General features: G+C 43.5%; 1 protein-coding gene across 1 annotated transcript; it reads right to left on the reverse strand.

Moving 5' to 3' along the window:
* Nucleotides 1-213: 213 nt before the first annotated feature.
* SRSF4 (serine and arginine rich splicing factor 4) lies at nt 214-23,878 on the reverse strand. Its single transcript, XM_065421510.1, has 6 exons — nt 23,733-23,878; nt 7,936-8,078; nt 6,911-7,023; nt 3,735-3,949; nt 1,879-1,968; nt 214-1,711 (listed from the first exon to the last, which is right to left on the reverse strand). The coding sequence occupies exons 1-6, from the start codon at nt 23,837-23,839 to the stop codon at nt 859-861; spliced, it is 1,521 nt and encodes a 506-aa protein (XP_065277582.1). The 5' UTR covers nt 23,840-23,878; the 3' UTR covers nt 214-858.
* Between the last annotated feature and the right edge of the window lie 343 nt (nt 23,879-24,221).

A 24,221-nucleotide genomic window follows, 5' to 3' on the forward strand; every position in this document is an offset into this window, starting at 1 on the left:
ATAAGTTATTTCCACTGGATTTTAAAATAAGTGTTCAGGAAGACATTTCTTCTAATGGTCTTGGGGTTTTCTGAACCCAGAACTTGTATTTTGGGCCTAAATTGTTGCATGTTCCTTTATTTATATATATATATATATATTTCTTTTTTTTCTTTTTTATTGTCAAGTGGCTAATCACGGCATCATTTCATTTAAACCACCACCAAATGTCATCAAGCAAAAATAGTCTTTATTCAAATTTCATGGAAACAGGGATCACTGTACTTTGCAAGACGGGGAAAAATAAAATAAAAAAATTTAATATAAAACAAGGATATTGTCACAATACCAGAATATGGAACTCTACTTTTTATTCCCCTATGGGTTACTGCAGGTATCTATTTCCTTGACTGTGCTATTCACAACTCTGTAAATCCAAAAATATGAAACCAAAAGTAGTATGAAACTTAAGACTTAGCACTTTCACTAAATGGCATACATCAAACGGCATCAGTTCAGGGGCAAAAATAGTTGAAGTCACCATACCTACCTATCAGTCATCATTCCAACCTTATAAACCCATCAAAGTACAGCGCTTCCTCTCTGTAAGGCTGTTCTTGGAAAACAAGGTGATTTTGGTGTTCTAGTGAGGATTGTGTTATAAAGGGGATCTTTCTACAAGTCAGCAAATGAGCTGCATAGCCTTGATCCAGAAAGCATTGCAGAGAGGGAGCCCTGTACTGAACAATTACAGACACACCATTAGGGTAGTTAAAAATGTACAGCATTGACATGTGTTCTACTTCAATCACTTGTGCTACAACTACCAAACATGTACAAAAGACTTTTCATATAGTTTCAAGTGTGGTTGCAGCAAGTTTAGGACCTCGAACGAGATCTTGATCTAGATCTGGATGGTGATTTAGAGGCAGACCTAGATCTAGACTTGGACCGGGACCTAGTTTTTGAAATTGACTTTGATCGGGACCGAGATTCTGATTTGACATTTGGTTTGGATTTAGAATTTGACCTAGATCTGGACCGAGATTCATGACTTTTGTCCATTTCCTCACCCTCATATTTTACCTCCTTTTTGTCAGATTCTGGTTTTAGATGCTCCTTTTCCTTGGACTCCGATCTGGATCTGGACCTGGATCTAGACCTAGACCTGGACCGGGACCGCTCTTGGTCTTCCTTCTTTTTCTTCTTGTTGCTAGATCTGCTGTCTCGCTTGCTGCGCCTTTTGCTTTTCTCACTCTTGCTGTGGCTCCTGCTCCTACTTCTGCTTCTGCTGTCATCCCTACTCCTCTTCCTTCCTTTCCTTTTATCCTTACTCTTACTACGACTTCTGCTCCTGCTCTTACTCTCCTCTCTGCTCTTGCTCCTGCTCCTAGCCTTGCTCTTCTCCCTCTCTTTACTCCTACTTTTCTCCTTACTCCTACTCCTCCTCACGCTCTCCTTCTCTTCCTCCACTCTCTCCTTGCTCCCACTCCTGCTCCTACTTTTACTCTTACTCTTTTCCTTGCTGGGGCTCCTGCTCTTTGCTTTTGTGTCGTCGTTGTTCTGGACGGCATCCTCCGCTTTGTCTTTACTTTTGCTCTGGGTTTTCTCCGCACTCCTGCTGCGGCTCCTACTTTTATCGTCTTTGCTTGGACTCCGGCTTTTGTCCTTTTGTCCTCTGCTACGGCTCTTGCTTCGACTACGGCTCTTGCTTCTGGAACGGGACCCAGACCTGAAAAAGCACAAGTGGATGGTGACATATCAGCCTTTTGAACATGAGTTTGGCTCTCGTTTGCTATTACATTTTGGTAAACAAATGAAGCAAGAAAGAGTTCCCATGCTGCAGCATTAGGTTGATGCCTCCTACACGTCCCCAGGTTCTCCCCCACAAAAGTATACCTGGATCTTGATCTACTCTTGGAATGGCTGCTTTTGCTACTGCCACTACGGCTTCTGCTCTTACGAGAGTGTCTGCTTCGAGAGCGAGACCTAAAACGAAAGGAGTTGGCATTAAGTCATTCCAAGCCCATGGAAAGAGAATCACGTCTGATCCTGGTTCAATAAAACCCCACGTGACTAAAGAAGAGTGATAGCACATCAGTAACATTTTCTCCCACTTTCAAATGGAATAATCCCAAAGCATTTTACAGACTATAGATGGGGACTCTAGAAATACCTATAAATCACCACAGCACAGTATCTTATTTCTCGCTCCTATATACTGGAAATGCTGCCACTTCTGGAGTTGAACAGGGCTACCAATCTGAAGCAGAAGCACAATGGTTTGTAGGTGGGGGAAGTGAAGACTAGCTCTTTCCAAATGAACTCGGGTGCCTGGGTCTAAGCAGAGATTTCCCCCCCAAAAGCAGAACATATTTTTCCAGGAGTAAAAACTTCAAGTCTTGCCTGTAAATTTAAGGGTATCTTGAAGTATTTGATTGGGTTGTCTTACAAAATCCAACACTACTAACCTACAGAGAGTTGAACATGAACATTTTCCTTTCTGTTGAAGCCCTTTTCTTGTGCCATATTGCACACACCATATAAATAGCCAACCTCTACAGAAGAGCAGGAGGGGTCTCCCAAAAAATAAATGGTACAGTGGGAAATTTATGAACTTTCAAAGAGGAGAAGGAGTTTTACGGACACTTCTGCATGTTTACTTCTGCCACTTATCACGTGCTTTCCCACTGTGGTAAAGGGCATACAGTTTGGCAAGAACCCTACAGCACTGCAGTGTTGTTTGCGCAGTATCTAGTGCAGTGGAGTTACAGTCAGTGATTGGCACTCCTTGGTATTATGGTAAAAAAAAATACAGTAACTCCTCACTTAACGTTGTAGTGATGTTCCTGAAAAATGCGACTAAGTGAAATGATGTTAAGCGAATCCAATGTCCCCCATAAGAATGAGTGTAAATATGGGGGTTAGGTTCCAGGGAAATTTTTTTTAGCCAGACAGTACAGTACTATAGTTGGGAGGTGCCCCCGCCTTACCCCACACAGGCACAGCCCACTGGCACTGGAGACAATGAGGCAGGCAAGGAGGCTGAAGGTGCTGTAGGCTAGGAGAAGTACGTTGCGCAGCAGCAGCTTCCCCTACTCTGCAAGCACCAGGGGCGGGGGGCTCAACCCTCGGCCCACCCACGCCACCCCTTCCCCCAAGCCCCCACCCATAACCCGCCTCCTCTTCTCCCCCTCCCCCTTTACATGCATCAGGGTCCTCGCTCCTCCCCCCTCCTTCTGCCCACGGCAATCAGCTGGTTTGCGGTGTTCAGGAGACGGGGGAGTCTGCGCGCCGAGTCCTCGCTCCTCCCCCCCCCCCCCCGAACGCCGCAAGCCAGCTGATTGCCGCGGGCAGGAGGGGGAAGGCGCTGATCCATGGGGTCTGGCGGGAGGAGCCGACAGGGGGGCTGCCAGCTGTGGACAAAGCAGGCAGCCAAACGTTATAGCGAAGCACTGCACAACTTTAAAAGGAGCATGTTCTGTAATTGAGCAGGGACGTAAGCTCGAAACAACGTTAAGCGAGAGGACTTTAAGAGGGGAGTTACTGTATCAGGTATTTAAAAGTGTCCATCACGGAGCACACCGTCCAATGAGCAGTGAACAAATTTTCCTCAGTCATTTACTTCCAACTCATTTGGGCTGTCACCAAAAACTCTGTTTCCTGGGGACCCAGCGTACCTCTAAGCATCCAGGGGTTGGCATTGGCTATTCGATTAGACTGTAAGAGCTACAGCTGTATTATGGAAAACATACCTCGAATGGCTTCGGCTTCTGGAATAGGAGCGGCGCCGTCTGGATCCAGGCCTGTCTTCCACTAACCTAATCTTTCTGCCATTCACTTCTGTCCCATCCAGCTTTTCAAGGGCTCTTTTCATATCCGAATAGGATTTGAACTCAATCACACCTTCATTTTTTCTCCCTTTGTGTGCGTCTGCATATGTCACTTCGCCTGCCTGACGCATATAATCCTGGGAGGAAAGGACAAAAACATTGTCTTTGAATCCACAGATTTAGGGTTTCATGCTGGTTCTGTTTATTCCCCCCACTGCTCATTTCATCTTTTCTTTTACATGCAGAAAGCAGCATTGGTTGGCTTGCCTGAGGCAAGCGGGGGGAACAGTTCCCTTTTGCACCGTCTTAGTCCTAATGATTACCGCAGGTTCCTGTAATTGTGCTCAACAGCCCACACAAAATAAACACAACCAATCAGCAAGGACCCACTGATGTTAGTGCGAATTTTATCCAAAAAGGATTTTTGCAGGAGCAGGGCCAGGTTTCTGAACAAGCCAAGTAAAAACACAGCAGCAGTAATTTTGATGCAAATTATTATTTGAAAGGAAAAGAACAGGAGTACTTGTGGCACCTTAGAGACTAACACATTTATTTGGGCATAAGCTTTCGTGGGCTAAAACCCACTTCATCGGATGCATGCAGTGGAAAATACAGAAGGAAGATATATATACATGCAGAGAACCTGAAAAAATGGGTGTTGCCATACCAACTATAAGGAGACTAATCAATTAAGGTGGGCTATTATCAGCAGGAGAAAAAAAAAACTTTTGTAGTGATGATCAGGATGGCCCATTTCCAACAGTTGACAAGAAGGTGTGAGTAACAGTAAGGGGAAAATTAGCATGGGGAAATAGTTTTTGCTTTGTGTAATGACCCATCCACTCCCAGTCTTTATTCAAGCCTAATTTAATGGTGTCCAGTTTGCAAATTAATTCCAATTCTGCAGTTTCTCGTTGGAGTCTGTTTTTGAAGGGTTTTTTTGTTGGAGAACAAAACTAATTGATTAGTCTCCTTATAGTTGGTATGGCAACACCCATTTTTTCAGGTTCTCTGCGTATATATATCTTCCTACTGTATTTTCCACTGCATGCATCCGATGAAGAGGGTTTTAGCTCACGAAAGCTTATGCTCAAATACATTTGTTAGTCTGTAAGGTGCCACAAGTACTCCTCGTTCTTTTTGCTGATACAGACTAACACAGCTACCACTCCGAAACCTATTTGAAAGGGGTAACCTGGATGCAGTAAAATATGCTCTGGATTGGAGCAAGTTTCTTCTCACCTGAGGTGATTAAAAAACATAAGTTTTGCACTCTGATTTTTTACCGTCCAGTTTAAGAAGCCGTGTTTTTAAAAAAGGGAACCAGTAAAAAGTGACTGAAGCTCTATAACAAAATAGGGGCAGCACAGGCAGACAGGCATGCTTCCTTCACCCTACTGCCTAGCTAATGTACTTCAGACTTGTCCTGGAGGCCCCATTTTCCAGCTCATTCACTCCCTGGCCTCCCTTCTTAGACTGCTAAACATGGTGGTGGGTTTTGTGATGAGCACATTTGTTTATCAGGACCACACAGATTCTGTCCTACCCCAAACAGCCTGTCAGATGGTGCTGACTTTCAATCAGCACTGATTCAGGCTGCAGGACCAACAGCGTGTAGAGGTCAGTATCATTTTCAGTTCTTGAGTCACCAGACTCCTGTCTTGAGATGCTTTAGTGCTAACTCAACCCCCTTTCTGCTCCCCCACAAACCTGAATCCAGCACAGGATTACTCCATTACATACTCCAATTGCTTCTGGTATTAAAACAATGTATTTTGAAGACAAGCTACCGGTGGTTTAAAGTGCGCTCAACAACATAAAATGCTATTTAAACAAGACCTACATGACAGGTTTGTAGCAAGTTAGAGTTTTCACAGACTAATAAGCAGTTGATGATATGCTTTATATCTGAACTATGAACTAATTCAGCTTCAAAACACCCCCGTGATGTTGATCAGTATTAGCTCAATTTTACCAACAGAAAAACTAAGGCAAAGGAGTTCAGTGATTTGCTCAAGGGTGCAGAGGGTGTCCATGGCAGAGCCCGGATTAGCTCTCTGGCATTCCTGGTTCCCACTCGGATCAGACCTTTGATCCACTTGCAAGTTTTCAGCAAGTGAGAGCCTGAATTCTTGGTAACTCAAGGAGAAAAGCACAAAATAAAAAGAGTCCCCCAAAGAACAAGCAAATGCTTTTAAATCATCCATAGCTTGGATGACGGCTGATTGGTATCATAAGAATGCTCTTTATTAAAAGTTTAACCTCTTACACAACAGAGGGCACAGGGTAATCAAGCAGGTACAGGAAGACATTACACACACACACACACACTGTGGCCTATAGTTAAGAGTTACCCAAGTTTTTCTATTATAGAGTCGTTTTCAGCTCCTTACAATTTCTGAGAAATTTTACTTTGACTGAAATTTTGTATGATTGCTCTCAGCCTGGAAGAGAATTTTTCTGAAAGTTTCCTAAAAAACGGGCGAGTTGTTTTCATGTGAAAACATGTATTCTTTTGGCTAAAGTTTGAAACTTTTTTCAAACACCGGCACTTCAGAAGTTGATGGAGGAAACTTCAAATTTGATAGGACTCAATTCCTAGGTCTGATGAAAGTCTGATTTGACTTGGCAGAGTTTTAAAGGCAAGTTTGTTTGTTTGTATCTTTATGTATGTGCACAAGCTTATGTTAAATGAGAATACTAATGTTCTCCCGAAAGTCCATTTACAACATACATGTGTATATATGGAAATGAAGTGGAATGTCTCAAGATTCCATATAATGATATATAGCTTTTGAATACGTGTATTTGTATATGTGTACTACTTCAAACGTGTATTCTCAAGTCTGTGTGTGTGTGAGAGAGAGTATTTACACTTACTAAAAGGAGAGAATAGAGCTTCTGAAATAGTCAAATATTTCCAGCGTACAGGATCTGATTGGAGCTGTTCTAAATAGAGTGTTCCCTCACAACAAGCAATGCTTAGCTGGTGCAACGGCTACAGGATCACACAAAATTTCCTTGGCTTCACAATCACCATGTCATTTATGCCCTTTCTGATCTTCAACTCAGGCAGAGTAAAGAAAGGGGCCCCCTACCTTCAAATCTTGCCAACTGCAACGGCTTGACAGATTTTCCACGATCAATCTGTACTCTGTACGGGTGGGAGGACCGTACTTATCTCTTCCGCTTCTTCTATAACCATATCCACCTTTAGGAGGTGACAAGCAGACAGCAATACTTCAGCTAGGGAGGTGGAGTGGCTTAGTCTACACCCTAGATAAATAAACTATTCTGCCCAATATGTCAGCAAATACATTTAATCTTTGCCCCACCCTCTAGACTAAGCTAGATTCTCCTTGTTTAAAACACAAAATTACAGAGATAAAACATTAAAAAATATATAACTATAATACTAGCCCAGAATTACAAGGATGTATAATTATAATTACAGTTACAGTTAACATGCAATTAAATTTAAGTTATTAAAAAAATAATTTTTGAAACAAGAAACCAAATCACTAAAGCCAGTTTACTAATGTTACTTACATTGATTAAAGGTTTTCTGAATATCTGACATGAATATAGATTTTCAGGCACCTATTTCAGTTTAATCTCATCTGTCTCTAACCCTTGGGATCCTCACCACCCAGGTCTAATGGGAAAAGGTTGCGGTCGTCACATGGCTTCCTTTTTTGGTCAGCCAAGGGCCACAAAGGTCAAAGAGCCACTCATGGAAAGGTAACCCAAGGTCAGCAAATGGAACAGGCAGTCATCTTAGCCTCAAAGGACTCTTTTAATTAAAACATTGAGGTCTTTGTTAAGTCTATGTTAAACAATCACATTACAAATAAACAAATACTTAGAAAATAAACAAACAAATTAATAATAATGGTACAAGAAATTGTGTTCATACATTTATTAATCAGTTAATTAAGTAAAATAAAATCATATCATACAATTAGCAAATTGATAAATATTCAAATATTTACATTAACAATTACAAAAACAAATTATTCAAACTTCATATCATGACTCTTTTAAAAAATTACCGTGTTTTTTTAAGTGAAATATCTTAATTAAAAAAACAGTCACCGCGATACAAATGCATGTTAGTGCTTACTGCGTCCAGAACCATAACTGCTGTCACGTCGGGGGCCCCTGGCATGCTCAACGATAACTCGCTCCCCACAAAGGTCTTTACCATTTAGCTCATAAACAGCATCATCTGCATCACGCAGATCGTCAAACTCAACAAAGCCATACCTAGGAGGAGACAAAAGCAACTTAGGCAAAGCTGCACAGCCCAAGATATTGATATTCACCGAGCGCAAATCATATCACATATGTACTTTCGCTGTCCATGGAGCTTGGCTACCTAAGGCAGCACCAGACTTTTAATGACCATCAGTAGCCAACTCTCAAGGACCAAAGGCAGGGAGATTTTGGCCAAGGATCCCAGGCCACAGAACAAACACGCTCCCCAATTTGTTGGCCTACAAAGCATGGTGCTACACTTCTCTTTCATCATTTACTACAGTAAAGCTAGAGCGGTCTGGCGGTTCTGGTGAACATGACCGGTTTATTACGAGACCTGGGTTCCATTCTTGGTTCTGTCACAGGCTTTGCTAGAAGTTAGGTAATCTCGCGCTATCTCAGTTTCCTCGAACTTTGAACCAGAGGTGTTCACCCACATCAGTGTTTGCAAATGGCGTGAGCTCCTGAAATAGAAGGTGCTACAAGACAGTAAAGTATTAAGGCATGTCAAGAAAGGGAGTTGATCAGGGAGGTTGAGTAATGTTCCTCTCCACTGGGGACAGCACTGAGGTGTCTGAGTAACGTGAGATGTTATGGCAATGGGGTTGGACGCATAGTTCATTAGGATTTTCAAGTTAGCCTTGTACCAAAGAACTTCCCATAAAGTCACCACTCAAACCACTCTATCCAGTCACCTAGAAATTAACATTTGATATGAATGAACCTCGTGAATATGACATGTATGGGTCCAATCCTGCAAGTGCTGGGTGTGTGGAAATCCCAAGTCCTGAAACTGGGAGCTGTGTGCAGAGTGGCAGCAGAATTGGCCCTATGGTGTTTTGTTAGTCATAAACAAGACCTTTATACAGAGAACCCACAAAACCTTCCACAAAAGACACCCATGTGAAATTCCACTGAGGTTCAGAGGCTAAGTACAGGACTAGTAGTCAGTGTAAATCAGGTTGCAGTCAGGGCCTTAGCTTGTGCTTCAAACAAAAACTGCATCAGCTTTGCTCAGGGCTCTGGATACACACACGGGGAGACAGGAGGGGGAAGATGCCGATTAGGAAGTGAATCTTAAAACTAAGACTTTAATTTGAGTGGGCATTTCTGAGCACACTGTTTAGTTGCTGCAAGACAGCAACACTATAGGAGCGGCATAGAAGACTGGAAACCACTTGCTGCCCTGATTTAAAGATGCATTGAAAAGCTAATGCCAAAATTTTCAAATGTGAGTGCTGAGACTCAGGAATCTAAATCCGTAAGTGGTCCAATGGTCAGAGGAGCCACTGACGTCAATGAAAAGGTCAGGCTGCAAAGTAGCTAACCTCTGCCACTCACATTTGAGAATAGTGGCTGTAGGGTTTTTTAAAAAACAGTTATACTGATCTCAACAAACTTCATAAAAGGAAGGGGAATATCATAATTGGACATGGTTGAAAATTTTGAAATTTGAAGTTTTGATAAAAACGGACACTTTTTTGTGGGTTTTTTTTTTAAATAAGAGTTTTCCTTTTTTTTGCCAACCGTAACCATAACCCCGTTTTACATGGGGGGAAACTGAGGCACAGAGAACTGAGGTGACATGCTTACGGCTGCATAGCAACAACGCTGGGAAAAGAACTCAGATCTCCTGACTCCCAAAGAAGTAACAGTGTCAAACTGTTATAAACACACAGATATTTTACAACAAAACACAGGTAAATCCCAATTATCCAAATAGGTGGGGAGAACATACCAGAAATTACAAGCAATCTAGGTTCAGATAATCAGAGTTCACCTATATTTGAAATCCATTCCCCCTTTACTTACCTTCCAAGACCCAAGTTCAGGCTTCAGAGTCTCCCCTGCAATAGCTGATGGCATCACAGCCCCGTACAGCAGTACAGGGAGCCCCGTTTCAGCTGGCTGCAACATCTCTGGCTGCTGTAGGGCAAACAGAATCCTGAACTAAGGTCTGAGCAGGCAAGTAAAGGAGGAAATGGTTTTAAATGTATCTGGGTTTCAAATTTAAACCTATGTAAATTTTAGCGTACACAAATTCTGATATCTTAGCTTGGGTCGTTTAGTTTATAAACATTTTCATTTCCTCCTTTAATACCCATTAACACTAGAAAATCTTTACTATGCAAACGTGAAACATTTTGATTAAATATTTAACATGACAATTCTTGTCTGGCCACTGCAAGTATCATCGTAGTTGCTTTTTCATGCAAATAAATGCTCCCCTCAGAAGAGGGGCAATGTGTGCTGAACTGTGGCTTGGAGCTGTCCCTTGGAACTGTTTAATCACAGCAATAAATACATCTGTGAAACTGATCAATCCAACTTTACTATGTCATTACCCCACCCCTCTTCTGTTTGCACAAATAAAGCAATATCCCCTTACATTGATACAGGAACTCAATTGCTTTGTAACGCTATATATTTATAGTTACTCCAACCCTTGATTAGGTGTCTCCCTAGGTGCCAGTAATACCATACAAAGTTTTTGACGCAAGAAATTAACAATAATATTTTGTATTGAAACTTCAAGAGTGGAGTGGGGAATTTCAGGGTTGCGGAACAGGATTATGTGAATGTGGTCCTAATACCAGATCAACAAACCTACTCTTTCTAAGAGTGTCAAGGGTACTTTTAATGATGAATACTCAAATCATTCACACCAAAATAGAGCACCTTCAGCAGCACAGCACAATCTAACACCAGGTCCGAGCACTTGTTTAGGACTGCCTGGAGAATGCAGGAGTCACCGACATCACCTTCTACAGAACCTGAATTTTCCTTGAAGTTTTCCCACATAAGATATGATCAGGACAAGTCCTGCTTAGCAGGATCTGATAGGTACCATGAATAAGCAGGTATTCACATGATGGATAAGGGGGGAAAAAAATGAGAGAAATAGATTTTCGGGGGGGGGGGGAACTTTCAAGGGTTTATTTTTAAACAGTAAGCAAATTTTTATAAAAGCACTGAGGGGTGATACTTGTTTTTAAAGAACATTAAAGACTTCCCACGCAACCCAGAGATACAGAGGTAATACTGAGCCACCTCCCTTAAAATATACGTATTGCATACCACATGGTTTAAATAAATACCTAGAAGTGTAGTTTCACACCACAAGAAATGACAACTGCTGACACAGCCCTAACTATAGCAATTGAATCTGCTGTTATACGGTGGTAGTGCGAGTAAATCTTCTTTTAAATGTCTACTGTTACTGCTTTAAATGTGCCCTAAAACTACCTAATAAAAGCCTCAATACCATTTACTTCAGATTGTGTGACGCTGCACCATTTTACTGTCCATGTATCAAAAACAGAAAAAAACCTCAAAAGCACACACCCCTATTTCTAGCCAATTTCAACAGATTAAACCACCTGAAGGAGTTTTTTTATTAAAGCTGAAGACAAATGGGATTTTTAAAAACTTGTTTAAGGTCCCAAATAGTTACAGGAAATTCACTCCATTTATTCTGCCATTTCTCCAGCTATCCGATGCTTTGGGCCCACATACTCCTCTCCATACACCAATGTATTGAAAGACAATTTCTGAGACACTGGAGGTTCCAAGTTTTCCTGGTGCTTGTGAATGGACAGCTCTGGAGCCCTTGACAGGTCGAGTTCTAAAATCACATACTTCAGATGGAACCCGAAAACGGTCACTCTCCCCAGCGCCAGTTTATGCTAGAACTTCACTGACTTCAATGGAGTTGCATGGGTCTACACCAGGACTCAACTGGGCTTGTGGTCTCCTGTGGCTTAATTAGTTACTGCCAATTTATATTGCTGACAAGGTTGCTTAGTGTTTCATTTGACTCTAATGAGATTCTAAAGAAAACCTAGCTACAGATTTGTCTTCCTTCTTTTCAGCCGAACCAGTTTCAGTTTGCACGCTTCCCAAAGCTGGACTTTGAGAATTCCTAAACTTCTTCTCGTAGGCACAGCCTGAGGAAACACCTGTAGCAGAAACAGGCTCACCTGAGCAAAGTGCTGTGTTAAATATTACTTGCTCTAATGGCAGCACTTAACTGGCACAGGCGAGGTCAGGTAAAATATCAGTAGTCTTGCCATGGCTGGAAAGACTCTAATTACATCTGTTGAGACTTTCTTGCAGTTACTTTCCACATGTGTTGACATGAGTTAATCCAAGACATTCAACTAGTAGGAAAGCTCTTCCAGTGAATTACAAGAGTTCTGTGAGATGATGGATCATGAAATCACTCTGAAATGCTGCTTACAGTAGCAACCTAGCTTTCTACAAGGACTTTTTTTCTTTATTAGAGAATCCATTTGATAGAAAGTGCTAGTTAAGTTTCCATTATCTCATTTGTACTTCCACCTAACTCAAACAGCAGGGCTTGGTTTCTGCCTAAAAGTGAAATATTTTATCTCTTGCAGATTTTCTAAAAAAAGTGCTGTTTTTGAACTATGAGTAGTGGGGAAGGGGAAGAGGGAACAGGAGAGACTTTTCCTGCTATCAAATGAGACACTTATAAATGGCTGAACTTTGAAATAAACTTGAAAATGTCATGCAGACAGCTGCCGAAGAGAAAGTCAAGCAGTAAGTTTGAAGGAGACAGGACATTTTAAATTAACATCTGAAAATTGCACACTGCATATATGTCCATTATGAAGTATACCTTGATATATTTTATGTGGTTAAATGGTTATGTGGTTAAATGTCTTAAGAGATACAGAATGTGTACTGTGTACTGAAGCCAAGTTAGTTGCTGTAGGAAGGTTACTTTTGCATTCACAATTTTAAATGCAATTTAATCAATGAATTAACAAGTGTTTTATATTCCAGATATATTGAGCTAGAGATACAGGTATGAAATGAGATCCTGGTTAAAGTATTTGTTGTGTAAAGTCTTCTGTTCACCGAGAGGAAAAATGCTGTTCCTTTCAGTTTAAGTGGGTAGTCTGATCAGCCCTCCTTATAAAGACAGACTTGGCCCTCTTAGACAAAGCCAAAACGAGATCCCAGATTGAAGGAGGGAGCAGAAACTCAGCACAGATGCTTCTCTCGGACCAGCAAAAGACTTTGCAGATTTCAAACACTCCTGCCCATCTTCTAGCTTTGACTGGACACTAACCACAAATTGTTCAAGAGCATTTTGCACAAGAGATCTCAAGTGTGGTGATGGGAAGAGCAAATGGCACCATTTAGTTCAATTTTGTTTCATGTCTGTTGTTGAAAATGAAGGAAAACTGGTGAAAACTGCCTATTACTGTAAGGAAGTTATGTGAACTGATCTTTTGGAAACAAATCTCAAGGTGACTGAGAGCCCATGGAGTATAAGAACTTGTAATGAGTTCAGCTAATAAGGAACGTATTTAATTGCCATTAGGATATCCTTGCAGCTGGATAAAAAGTAATGAATTGGACACACTGGGACTATGATTATAGGAAAGACTTCAGCTGATTTTTACCGTTACAAAAGCTTCTTAAAGACAGTCCTCCTTTTCCTACAGAGTCTGCATAAATAGGACTGTGGTCCTTTAAACAAGTAAGCCAATTTCTGATCAAATTTGGCCCAAAGGTTAGGTTTTGTTATTAAAGACCCGTTTTTACTGAGCCTACAAGAAATAAATGCAATGGGAGAATATTTACAAATATTTACAGTATATACAAACACTGCACTATAGTGCTAGCACAGGAGAACGTGAAAGTCAGAGACTAATCTATCTTTGGCCAAGCTGAGCTGAATGCAAATAGTAGAGAGACAGCATAAACGGTGAGAAATAATAAGATGCCTGGCTCCTACCGTGCTTTTTCATCTGCAGATCTTGAGGCATTTCACAAAGGTGGGGTGGGGTGACTCTCTGGGGTGGGGTGACTTTGTCTTTTGTGAAACATGCCTAGTAAATTACCCCATTTTTCAAGTGAGGAAACTGAGGTTCAGAGACTGTGACTTACCAAAGGTAATAGCAAACCAGTGCCAGAGCCAGAAATGGAACCCATGTTTCCCCAACACCTACTCTTGCACCAGACCACGGTTTCTATAAGTAATAGTTAAGGACGCTAGTTTGTTCAAGTCATTGTAGGACCATTGAATCCATGTATATGGTAAATGCCAAAGAAGGGACTTCTTTACCAGCCACCAGGAGCTTCTGAAATAAGTGAGAAATGTGCCATTGAATTTGTTGGTTGTTTACATAATAGGGCCATGACCCTAACTCTGTGCTACCATGCATGTTCCCTACTAACCTGTGACATGCTGAAAGCCAGGCAGGTGCCCCAACTCCCCAAACCTTCCAACAAACAGCCTTACTCTAAGAGCTGAAATGATAGCATCATGGCCTAGACAGCCTTTGAGGATTCTGATGACAGCTGCAATGGGGGAGTAGGATGATGAACTATCTTGAAACTACTTCTGGTTTCAGAGAGTTGCAGAAAATTGGAAAGGGGAACAATTTAAAAACAAACAAACAAAAAAACAACACAGTTTTAAGAGCCAGGGCTCAATTCCCATCAATATTTATCATTAACTTGTAGCACTCGTGACCAATATTGCAAGTTCCTTCAATGTCCTAGAAAAACCTTACTGAACTAACTATTTTTGGAGTGCACTATAATAAATGCATGTGTGTATTATTGTGGGCCAGGATTGTATGTAACCTCTCTGGGGCGGCAATGTGATGTGAACCCTGGGCAATGTTATAAACTTCAAAAGGTCTGTATTAAACAATGTGCCAGACAAAAATTGACTTTTGGGACAAACAGTGTCAAGTGGTTTGCCACCAGGGTACTTTCTAGCATGGGGTGGGCAAACTATGGTCCGCGGGCCGCATCCGGTGCGCCAGCTGTTTTAATCCGGCTCTCGAGCTCCGGCTGGGGAGCGGGGTCTGAGGCTTGCCCCGCTCCAGTGCTCCAGCTGGGGAGCAGGGTCGGGCGCTCTGCGTGGCTCCCAGAAGCAGCAGCAGCATGTCCCCCTTCCAGCTCCTATGCGTAGGGGCAGCCAGGGGCCTCTGCTCCACATGCTTCCCCCACAGCTCTCATTGGTCAGGAACAATGGGAGCTGCAGGACGGTACCTGTGGATGGGGCAGCGCGCAGCAGAGCCGGCTGGCCGTGCCTCCGCATAGGAGCCAGAGAAGGGACATGCCGCTGCTTCCGGGAGCTGCTTGAGGTAAGCACCGCCTGGATCCTGCACCCCTGAGCCCCCCCCCCCATGCCCCAACCCCTCGCCTCAGCCCTGATCCCCCTCCCACCCTCCAAACCCCTCAGTCCCAGCCTGAAGCACCCCCCCGCACCCCACATCCCTAGCCTCACCCCAGCCCCGACACCTCCAACCAGAGCGTCCCTCCCACCCCGTGAACTCATTTCTGGCCCTACCCCAGAGCCTGCACCGCCAGCCAGAGCCCTCACCCGCTCCCCAACCCCAATTTTGTGAGCATTCATGGCCCGTCATACAATTTCCATACTCAGATGTGGCCCTTGGGCCAAAAACTTTGCCCACCCCTGCTCTAGCAGGAGGTGAATGCAAATTCCCCACCTCTGGTTATGCAAAAACCCAGGCTTGGGAAGCTACGCTCTGAGGAGAAGACCATTCTCTCACCTGTTCCCAGAGTCTCAAGATCAAATGCCAAAGCTGTATAAAGGAAAGGCTATCCTATGGATGGGTGTGCTAGTTCTGGTTCTGACTTGGGTGCACTTATGAACTTGTAACCACAGGGAAAAACCCAGCAGGTGACTTTGAAGGACTGACACCTACCAGAGAGAAAGGCTGAGGTTGGGGTGACCTCTGGTAAGCTTTTTGGCATGCATATAGGTTCTTTTAATTTATTTATTTTATTTAATGTTCTCTGTTATGCTCTCACCTTCAAAAGAAATACGCTTGCTTATAAAGATCTGTGTGGTAATCTGTGACTGCTGGCAATTACAGCAGTTTATAGCCTTCAGAGAGAAAGCAAAGTACAGATGCCGGCCTGTGTAGACAGTTTGGCTTGCTGGGGACATCACAGTATAAGCAGGGAACTGTGGAGCCTGGAAAAACCCTAGTCAAGAGGGAGACGGACGTAGGTCTCAACCCCAGAGAGGTGATGGCTGAGGAACTGGGGGCTTAGAGTGGGTGCTCTCGAGGGACCTGAAGTGGAAAATACAGGTGCAGTTGCCATCATATGTGACAGCACTGACTATAATCAACAGCTCTTGGCATCTTTCCTTCAGGCACCAATGCTGGTGCACATGCACTAGGGAAAAGGCTCGGTGATTATTACCACCTCTTGGGTTTGAGTTAAGAGCATGCACATTAACCCTGTGATCCTAATTCTCTGGGTTAGTTTCATGCTGTTATTTTGAGTAATTACTACATCTCAGCAGATGTAGCTGACTGGTGAGCTGCCCTACTCTGTTATTCTCTGGCCACTCCTCAGGATGAAATTCCCAGAGGCCTGTCACAAGGCCTTGTGTGTTACATAAACCCATGTTAAGAATTTAAGCTTTCACCCTCTAGCAGAGACTCCTAGCTACGCCAAGCTACATGTGCTGCTAACATATATGACAAGTATGGGCACGGGGACAGAGTTACAGCTGTCTATGGTACTTCCAATAGTGGATGGCAAATTAAAGTGTTCTTGTAAAACTGCATCTTTACTCCTGATTTCCTGGTTTTAGAATCTGGTCTTTGAAGTGTTAGTTCAGTTAAGGTATATAATATGTATCAAACTGAACACCTAACTGTGCCAATGAAGTTTTCCTGATTTTTTTTAAAAGACATTTTTATTAAATGTTAGACTGTACCTGTGGATTTGTCACTAATTATATTGATATAAATTCCATGCACACCCAGATAGCTACACTGCATAACACTTCAGTGGGCTAATGCAGGACATTAACGATGCGTATTTGATTGGATACCTAAGTATGTGCATTATATCACCGAGAATCCCCAGCCAGGATAACGGTTCTATTGGACTAAGCACACCTCGCACCACAGAGCTTAAAATCTAACTGAGGCAAGATGCAAAAATTGGTGGTAACTGGACACCTCCAACTTATGAGCTCTAAAGCAGGGGTTCTCAAACTGGGGGTCGGGACCCCTCAGAGGGTCAAGAGGTTATTACATGGGGGGTCACGAGCTATCAGCCTCCACCCCAAACCCTGCTTTGCCTCCAGCATTTATAATGGTGTTAAATATATTAAAAAGTGTTTTTAATTTATTGGGGGGGGGTCGCACTCAGAGGCTTGCTATGTGAAAGGGGTCACCAGTACAAAAATTTGAGAACCACTTCTCTAAAGGGACTGGTACCAACATCCGGAGGGAGAAGAGAGGTACTAAGCAGGAACCAGGATAGATGCTAATAACTAAGCTGTCCATGAACTCCATGTGATCTGGGCTGGTAGGGGCCATGACACTTGTCAAAGCTATTGGCACATAAAGTTTACAGGAACTACAAGTACTAAATTCAGCCATGATACCGTAGTTCCCACATACCCTATGATGTACATCCTACCTCCAGCCTAAGGCAATGCATCCCTGTTTTTGTGGAGTTAAAAATTGTGTTTGACCTTCTGAAAACATTAAGAACTGCACTGATACAAGCTACCAATATCACTGTGAAAACCAGTGACGTTTCCAAACTGGTCCATGGAACACTGGCTGGTGTTACAGAAGACCAGGTAGGTTCATGGTGCTGGCTCTCCTGGTTTACTGCAGCTATAAGTGCCTAGCCTCTTCAGTGGAAAACATACCACTCTATATTTCGTCCCATTACTTATCCAAAAGTTAAATGGGATACAGAGCCTCTTACTTCTAGGTCACTGGTTCAAAGTACAGTGCACATTTGTAATCATTACCATCTTACAGCTGTTTGGTCTGTGTAGCAGAGGGTTTCAGTCCAGTTCCCACCAGGCAGGTGTTGACGACAATAATCAAGATCACAATTGGCTCTAACTGGCCCTCTCGTTGGCTGCTTCTGCAGAAAAGGTGAGGACTGAATGGGAACGGAAACAACTCCCCTCACACCTTGGGACGGACTGCTCCACCGCGGCCCCAGGTTGTTCTGTGTTCAGAGCTGTCAGTCTGGCACCCTTCACCAGCGATACATTGAACTAGAAGCAAGTGTTAATAGTTTCAACCCTCTATACGGAGGTAATCAGTACTGCACACAACTTGCTAAGTTTCAGAATTCTTTAGGAAAAATATTTATAGCCATCCAAACATCAAGAACTACTAAACCTGACCATCTTTTCAAAACTGGCATCTGTGCCAGAGATACAGAACATCCAAATCTTCCTGGTTACAACTCCTAGCTAAAGTTCTTATGATAAGATTAGCATAACCAAGTGTTAAAGATTTTACCCAATAATGAAACACTCTACTACATGCTCCATAGAAATACTGCCATAATCTAATCTACTAAACAGCCAAAGACAGACTTCCTTAAAGTTGGCCTGCAAAAGGAGAAAAAACTGGGCCTGTTTTGCTACTTTATCAGGGATAAAGGCAACCTGCAAAGGTTTTTCTGCTTGCCCTCTTACATGAGAAATTCAGGTCTTGTCTGAGCATGGAGACTGACTGGAGAACTAGTAAAACAACATAACCAGAACCAAAAGTACAACAGTGAACTATTAAACAGGGGAAGAGATTTTTTTAGAATGTTTGAAATTTCACAAGTATTTAACTTTAGCGACTAGTTACTACTTTGGAAAAAGGAAATTTCTGTTAAGATTTAAATATCTTGCTCATTCAATTAAAGTGTTAGAGTTCACAAGCAATAGCCCTGAGAAATCCCAGAAAGCTTCCAACAAGCTGAGGAAGAGTAAACTGGACACTCCATGTATTTCTAATGTAAAAACCAAGCAGAAATACACCTTCGAGGCCTTCATATTAATAAAGCAGCAGAATTTTCTCTAAATCACTTGCAGGTCAACTTAAAACTTTCTTACCATCTAGATATATTGGATGCCACTGAATGGCATTTACATTGATTTGACTGATTTTTAAAGTTAATGGGTGCTGAGCACCTTTGGAAATCAAACCACCCTTATTTGTCTAAATAAGGGATTTAGGAACTTACCTCTAGGCACCCAAGTTTGACACTTTTGGCTTTGATCTCTGTGCCTCAGTTACCCATCTGTTTAGCGGGATGTAATTCTTCTCTACCTTGCAGGGGTATTGTGAGGATAAATACATAAATACTTGGAGATGCTCAGATGGAGGGCAGATAAGCACCTACATAGCTTTTTTCTTAAAAAGTTATTAGATTTCAAGTTGGTGTCCCTGTAAGTGAAAGTTTTCAGCTCTTAGAATTATTATTGCTTGCTTTTAGCAAGTTTTAAAAAGATAAAAGCAAGCTGAAATGCCCAATTTTCCAGGTATTTAATTCATGCACTTCTGACATGCATGGCTCCAGCGGTCATCAGTACAACATTGGCTAAGAGCAAGGTGAAGATGGAACCTAAGGGAGTGGAATCTAGGTGCTGGAATTAAAATGGAAACTTCCAGTATGAACTAGGTTTTCACTCCCTTTCAGGTACATGCTGTTTTAACTACTTAAATTATAAACTCCAATCATCATTAGTGGTGATCAAGATCCAACTAAGCTTTTTTGGACTTTCTGATAATATTGCATTCCAGTTTCATTTTCTGCCAATGCATTTAATCTTAGCCTCACCAACTGCTAAAATACTGAATAGCTAATCTCCTGCAGGCTAAGCAGTTAAGATAACCCGCAACTTTCTAGAAGAAACTGTCAGAATCTCATAAGGCACACACTGTGCAGTAATTTTTAATCATTTGCTAAGCGCTGCTAAAAATAAGTTATGGAGAAAGGATCGAAGGGCAAACAAAGCAAACTGTAAAGTACCCTGACAAAAGCTCAATGCAAGATTATGCTGGGTATAAAGACATAACACCTGATATTTTTTAAAAGTAGATTTTTGTCAGTCTGCCATTTTAAATCCAAGCCAAGTTAACAGCAGCTTGTTGAAAGATTTCAAAACAGATGTTGAAATTAAAAGGAGATTTTTTTTAGGAGAAATTGTTAAGTTACTCCTAGAAATATACATAGCACTGAGCCACCTAACTATTTGAAGAGATCAACTTAATTATAGAAATAGCAGGTGCCACAGTCAATGCTGACTTCCATCTTCCTATTTTATATCCCCCATAGTTTTTAATTATCCAGAGCTTTCTTGAATTCCTTTTGGAGTGAAGATCTCAATATCTTTGCTCCAGAATGGCTTTTTTCTTGAAAAATGGAGCAAACTAGATTCATCCACTGTTTTGAGTTTTCAAAACATTCTCCTCTCCCATGCCCATGTGTTCAAATTATAATGTATGATCTATGCTTTAAAACGCTGAAAGACGGAAATTTCAGACTTGGGCCCATTTTACAAATGGGTCCCATGGGCAGCCTCTTGCACCCACAGAGTCCCAGTGAGCACAGGGAGTTGTAAATGTCCAATTGCAGTATTGGGACCGTGCATTTATATAGTTCTCAATGAAGCAGAAAAATGAGCAGGATGAAAGCTGGTTGCATAGTTTAATGACCATGCTAATCTAGCAAATTTGACAGACGCTAGTTAAATTTTACAGACATTTTTTCTATTTTGGGGCAACTTCAGTTAAGAGCTTCAACTAATCAGCAGTTCTCTCCCAGGGAAATCTGATGCGTAGAACTAGCACTTGTGCAACACTGAGGGCATGTCTATACTTACCTCCAGAGCGATCGATCCAGCAGGGGTCAATTTATCACATCTAGTGAAGACGCGATAAATCGACCACCGAGCACTCTCCTGTCCACTCCGGTACTCCACCGGAGCAAGAAGCGTAGGCAGAGTTGACGGGGGAGCATCAGCAGTTGACCTACCACACTGAAGACACTGCGGTAAGTAGCTCTAAGTACATCGACTTCAGCTACGCTATTTTCGTAGCTGAAGTTGCGTAACTTAGACCAACTTAGCTTGTGCCCCCCGTATAGACCAGGCCTGAGATTGAGAAATCAGGCATACAGGACAGTCAGGAAATTCCAAAGTTTAAGGTTTCTACTTCCTCAGTGATCATACTGCATCTTACACATATGTACTATTCTCTAATCCTGTTTTCCTAGTTGCATGTAAACCTTAATATTTGATTTAATCTTGTTCTTGACTCTCAAATCTGGGTGTCTTTCTTCAGATCACTCTGATTTTGAATCTCCTGATTCTGAATCTAATGCTTTTAATAAACTATAAAAAGATGCCCAAGAGAGTCCTGGAAGTTTAAATCTTATTAACAGACTGGGCTGAGGATAGGGTCTCCAGATGTCCCGATTTTATAGGGACAGTCCCAATTTTTGGGTCTTTATCTTATATAGACTCCTATTACCCCCCACTCCTGTCCCGATTTTTCACATTTGCTGTCTGGTCACCCTAGCTGAGGAGCAACTGTAGGGAATTCTGCATGTGCTTCAACCCTGACTTGCAGGGTCCCAGAAAGAAAAGGTAGGTTCAGTGTCCAGGGCCCATTCAAGCCTTAGGCCCTTATAAGGTTTTGAAGACAAGTTTAAAGCAAGGTTAAGCCCCACTTTGCTATCTAGAAAAATAGTATTAGCATCTTCCTATCAAAAAAGTTGTGCTTCAGAACAGTTCTCTAGAAGATGCTAATATGGATGCCAATCCTACTCCGCATAAGTGAAATCAATAGGAAATGTGGAAGCACAAAGAATGCAAGCTACGGACTACAATCTCCAACAGCAGTAGAGCTAAGGTCCAGAGGCCAATTATTATGGTGGGGTTTGTAATGTAGATTGCCTGCTACCTAGGAATCAGAATGAAGCCTCCAGTTTATTACATCAAAGCCAGAGATTCTTAAACTATCATCTATGGATCAATCACTGGTGGTCTGGAGCATTTGCGGCTGGTCCATAGGCCTGTATGGTGCTAGCTTTCCTCGTTTCAAGCAGCTAAACACATTAATATTAAATATTTTCCCAAATAAGCAATTGTAGTTGCCACAGGGATGTTACTAAGGATGTGAAGCGGGTGGGGAGTTGATCCATGAAATGCTATTAGGACACAGTCCATATTATGAGAAAACTTGAGCATCTCTGGCCTAGGCTAAACACGTACCATATGGTACTAACTTGCAGTCATTTGTAGTGAAAGCCACATGCATAGCAGTAACCTAGAGGGAAAGATTCTGTATCTAAATATCAGTTCGCTATTAGGTTCCTAATTTGTCTAGACTGCAAACAGTAAGTTCTTAGAGGAGCACCAACTTGAAATCCAGGCAACTTCAGAGAATGAACTGTAGGTACAACTGTCTGGTTCCTCAGCCTATTTTTGTAGTTAAACATCTTCCTACTTTAAGAAATGTTCCTTTCTGTCTGTTTGTATGGAGCTTTCAGACAGCAACAGCGTAACTCTATACAGGGCATACAAAGTGCTTTCAAGTGTACACAGTAGAACTGGAAAATAGAATGTTCAAATCTTTCAGTAACAGTAATCTTTAGTATTACCTTGTGCAATAGTGGGTAAAAGAAGGACACACAGGTTTTTTAAAGGCTGTGCCTTCAGTCACCTTTTAAACCTGTGATGGGCCAAACCACCAATAAGACCGTAGAGTATTAAATCCCGAGAACTCCTTTTAGCTCAAAAACTAACTTCAAGAGGCTCCTCATTCCCATTCCCAAAACGAAGCCCTAGCTAACTATATACTCTACACTCCAGTCAGGTTTTTCATGCCACCTACTTATACTCTTGCTTGAGAGGTAAAAACTTCAAGACTCATTTAACTAAGTTCCTGAATCTAAACCACCGATTTTGCCCACATTAAGAATCCAAGCTTGGATGGACGGAAAAGCAATGCAATGGCAGGATGTCAAGGATCCTGCTGTGGCAAGATTTCAGTTGCCAGAACTGCACATGTAAGCAGGCGCTATGCTAGGACTACTGCATGCATGGATCAGTAGTGACCTTCCCCCCACCCACACCATTCCCCCCATCTACCAATCCACAGCTATCACACCCTTTAAGTGGGATTGATGGAGAAAGGAAATATTGATACCATTATCAAGGGCTGGTAGCCTCTAACCCAGACATAAATTTGCACCAGTTAGGAAAGGGGGGGGGAGGGAAAGAGGTTTGTGCACAGGACTGCCAGGCTATGACAGCCTCAGCAAGGGAGATTTCTAGCCACGTGGCCCTCTAAGGGAAATACTCTACTAGGTGCAGGACCCCTCTCTATACAGCCCAGGTGAGAGCCACTGCTGGGGGGGGGGAGGGTATGACCTGCCTGTGGGTCACGGGAAGTCTGGGGCTCAGCTACTGAGAGAACCCAGGCGTCCTGGGCCCAGACCCGTGCCCCTGGCCACGAGGCCAGGCCGTTGGGCAGAGAACCCAGGCGTCCTGGCCCCACACTTGGCCACGAGGCCAGGCAGCTGGGCAGAGAACCCAGGCGTCCTGGCCCCAGACCCCGTGCCCCTGGCCACGAGTCCAGGCCGTTGGGCAGAGAACCCAGGCGTCCTGGCTCCCCCCGCCCATGCTGTGCCGCGTGGGGCGAGGCTCAGAGGCAGCGATCCAACCCCCACCTGTCGGCGCCTGCGCACACAGGGCCCGGCCCGGCCGCGCTCAGCGCGCGGGCCGGCGGGAGGCGCGGGCCGGGGCCGGGCCAGCTCGGCTCTCGCCCGCCGGGCCCCCCGCGCTGCGCTCCCCGGCCCGGGCCTGCCGCTCACCCGTTTTTGAGATCCACCTCGAGGATCTTGCCGTAGCCCTTGAAGAAGCGCTCCACGTCCCGCTCCCGGGCCTGGTAGCTGAGGCGGCCGATGTAGACCCGCGGCATCGCCTCGCTCCCTCACCGCGACCGGCGGCGGCTGACTCAGCGCGGGGGGGGGGCAATGGGGGGCAGCGGCCGGCGGCGGCGTAACGCGCACGGAGGGGGCGGGGCGACGTTCGCACGTCACTCACGTCGCCGCCGCGCGGGGAGGAGCGGGGCGACGTCACGTCCGGCACCTTCCCCGCCGCCCGGAGCGCTGCCGGCTGTTCCTCTTAAAGGGGCCGCGACACTGAACGGGACCGAGCCTCCCGGCCTAGGGCGGCGCTCGCTCAGCCACGTCTCTGCCCCTGCCAGGGCGCTGCCACGGGGCGCGCGGAGTGCCACGGTCCGGGGCGGGCAATGTGGCCACGTGGTACCTGGGCACCATGTGTCAAGGGCGGGCGATGTG

The sequence above is a fragment of the Emys orbicularis genome, chromosome 23 (assembly GCF_028017835.1).
Source record: "Emys orbicularis isolate rEmyOrb1 chromosome 23, rEmyOrb1.hap1, whole genome shotgun sequence".
Lineage (NCBI taxonomy): Eukaryota > Metazoa > Chordata > Testudines > Emydidae > Emys > Emys orbicularis.

Excerpts from the sequence above, each read along its gene's own strand:
- SRSF4 (XM_065421510.1), bottom strand. The coding sequence starts at position 23,839 with ATGCCGCGGGTCTACATCGGCCGCCTCAGCTACCAGGCCCGGGAGCGG. Across the intron at positions 8,079-23,732 it reads GAGGTGGATCTCAAAAACGG|GTATGGCTTTGTTGAGTTTG; the intron begins GTGAGCGGCAGG and ends GTCTCCTCCTAG. Across the intron at positions 1,969-3,734 it reads AGAAGCCGAAGCCATTCGAG|GTCTCGCTCTCGAAGCAGAC; the intron begins GTATGTTTTCCA and ends CTTTCGTTTTAG.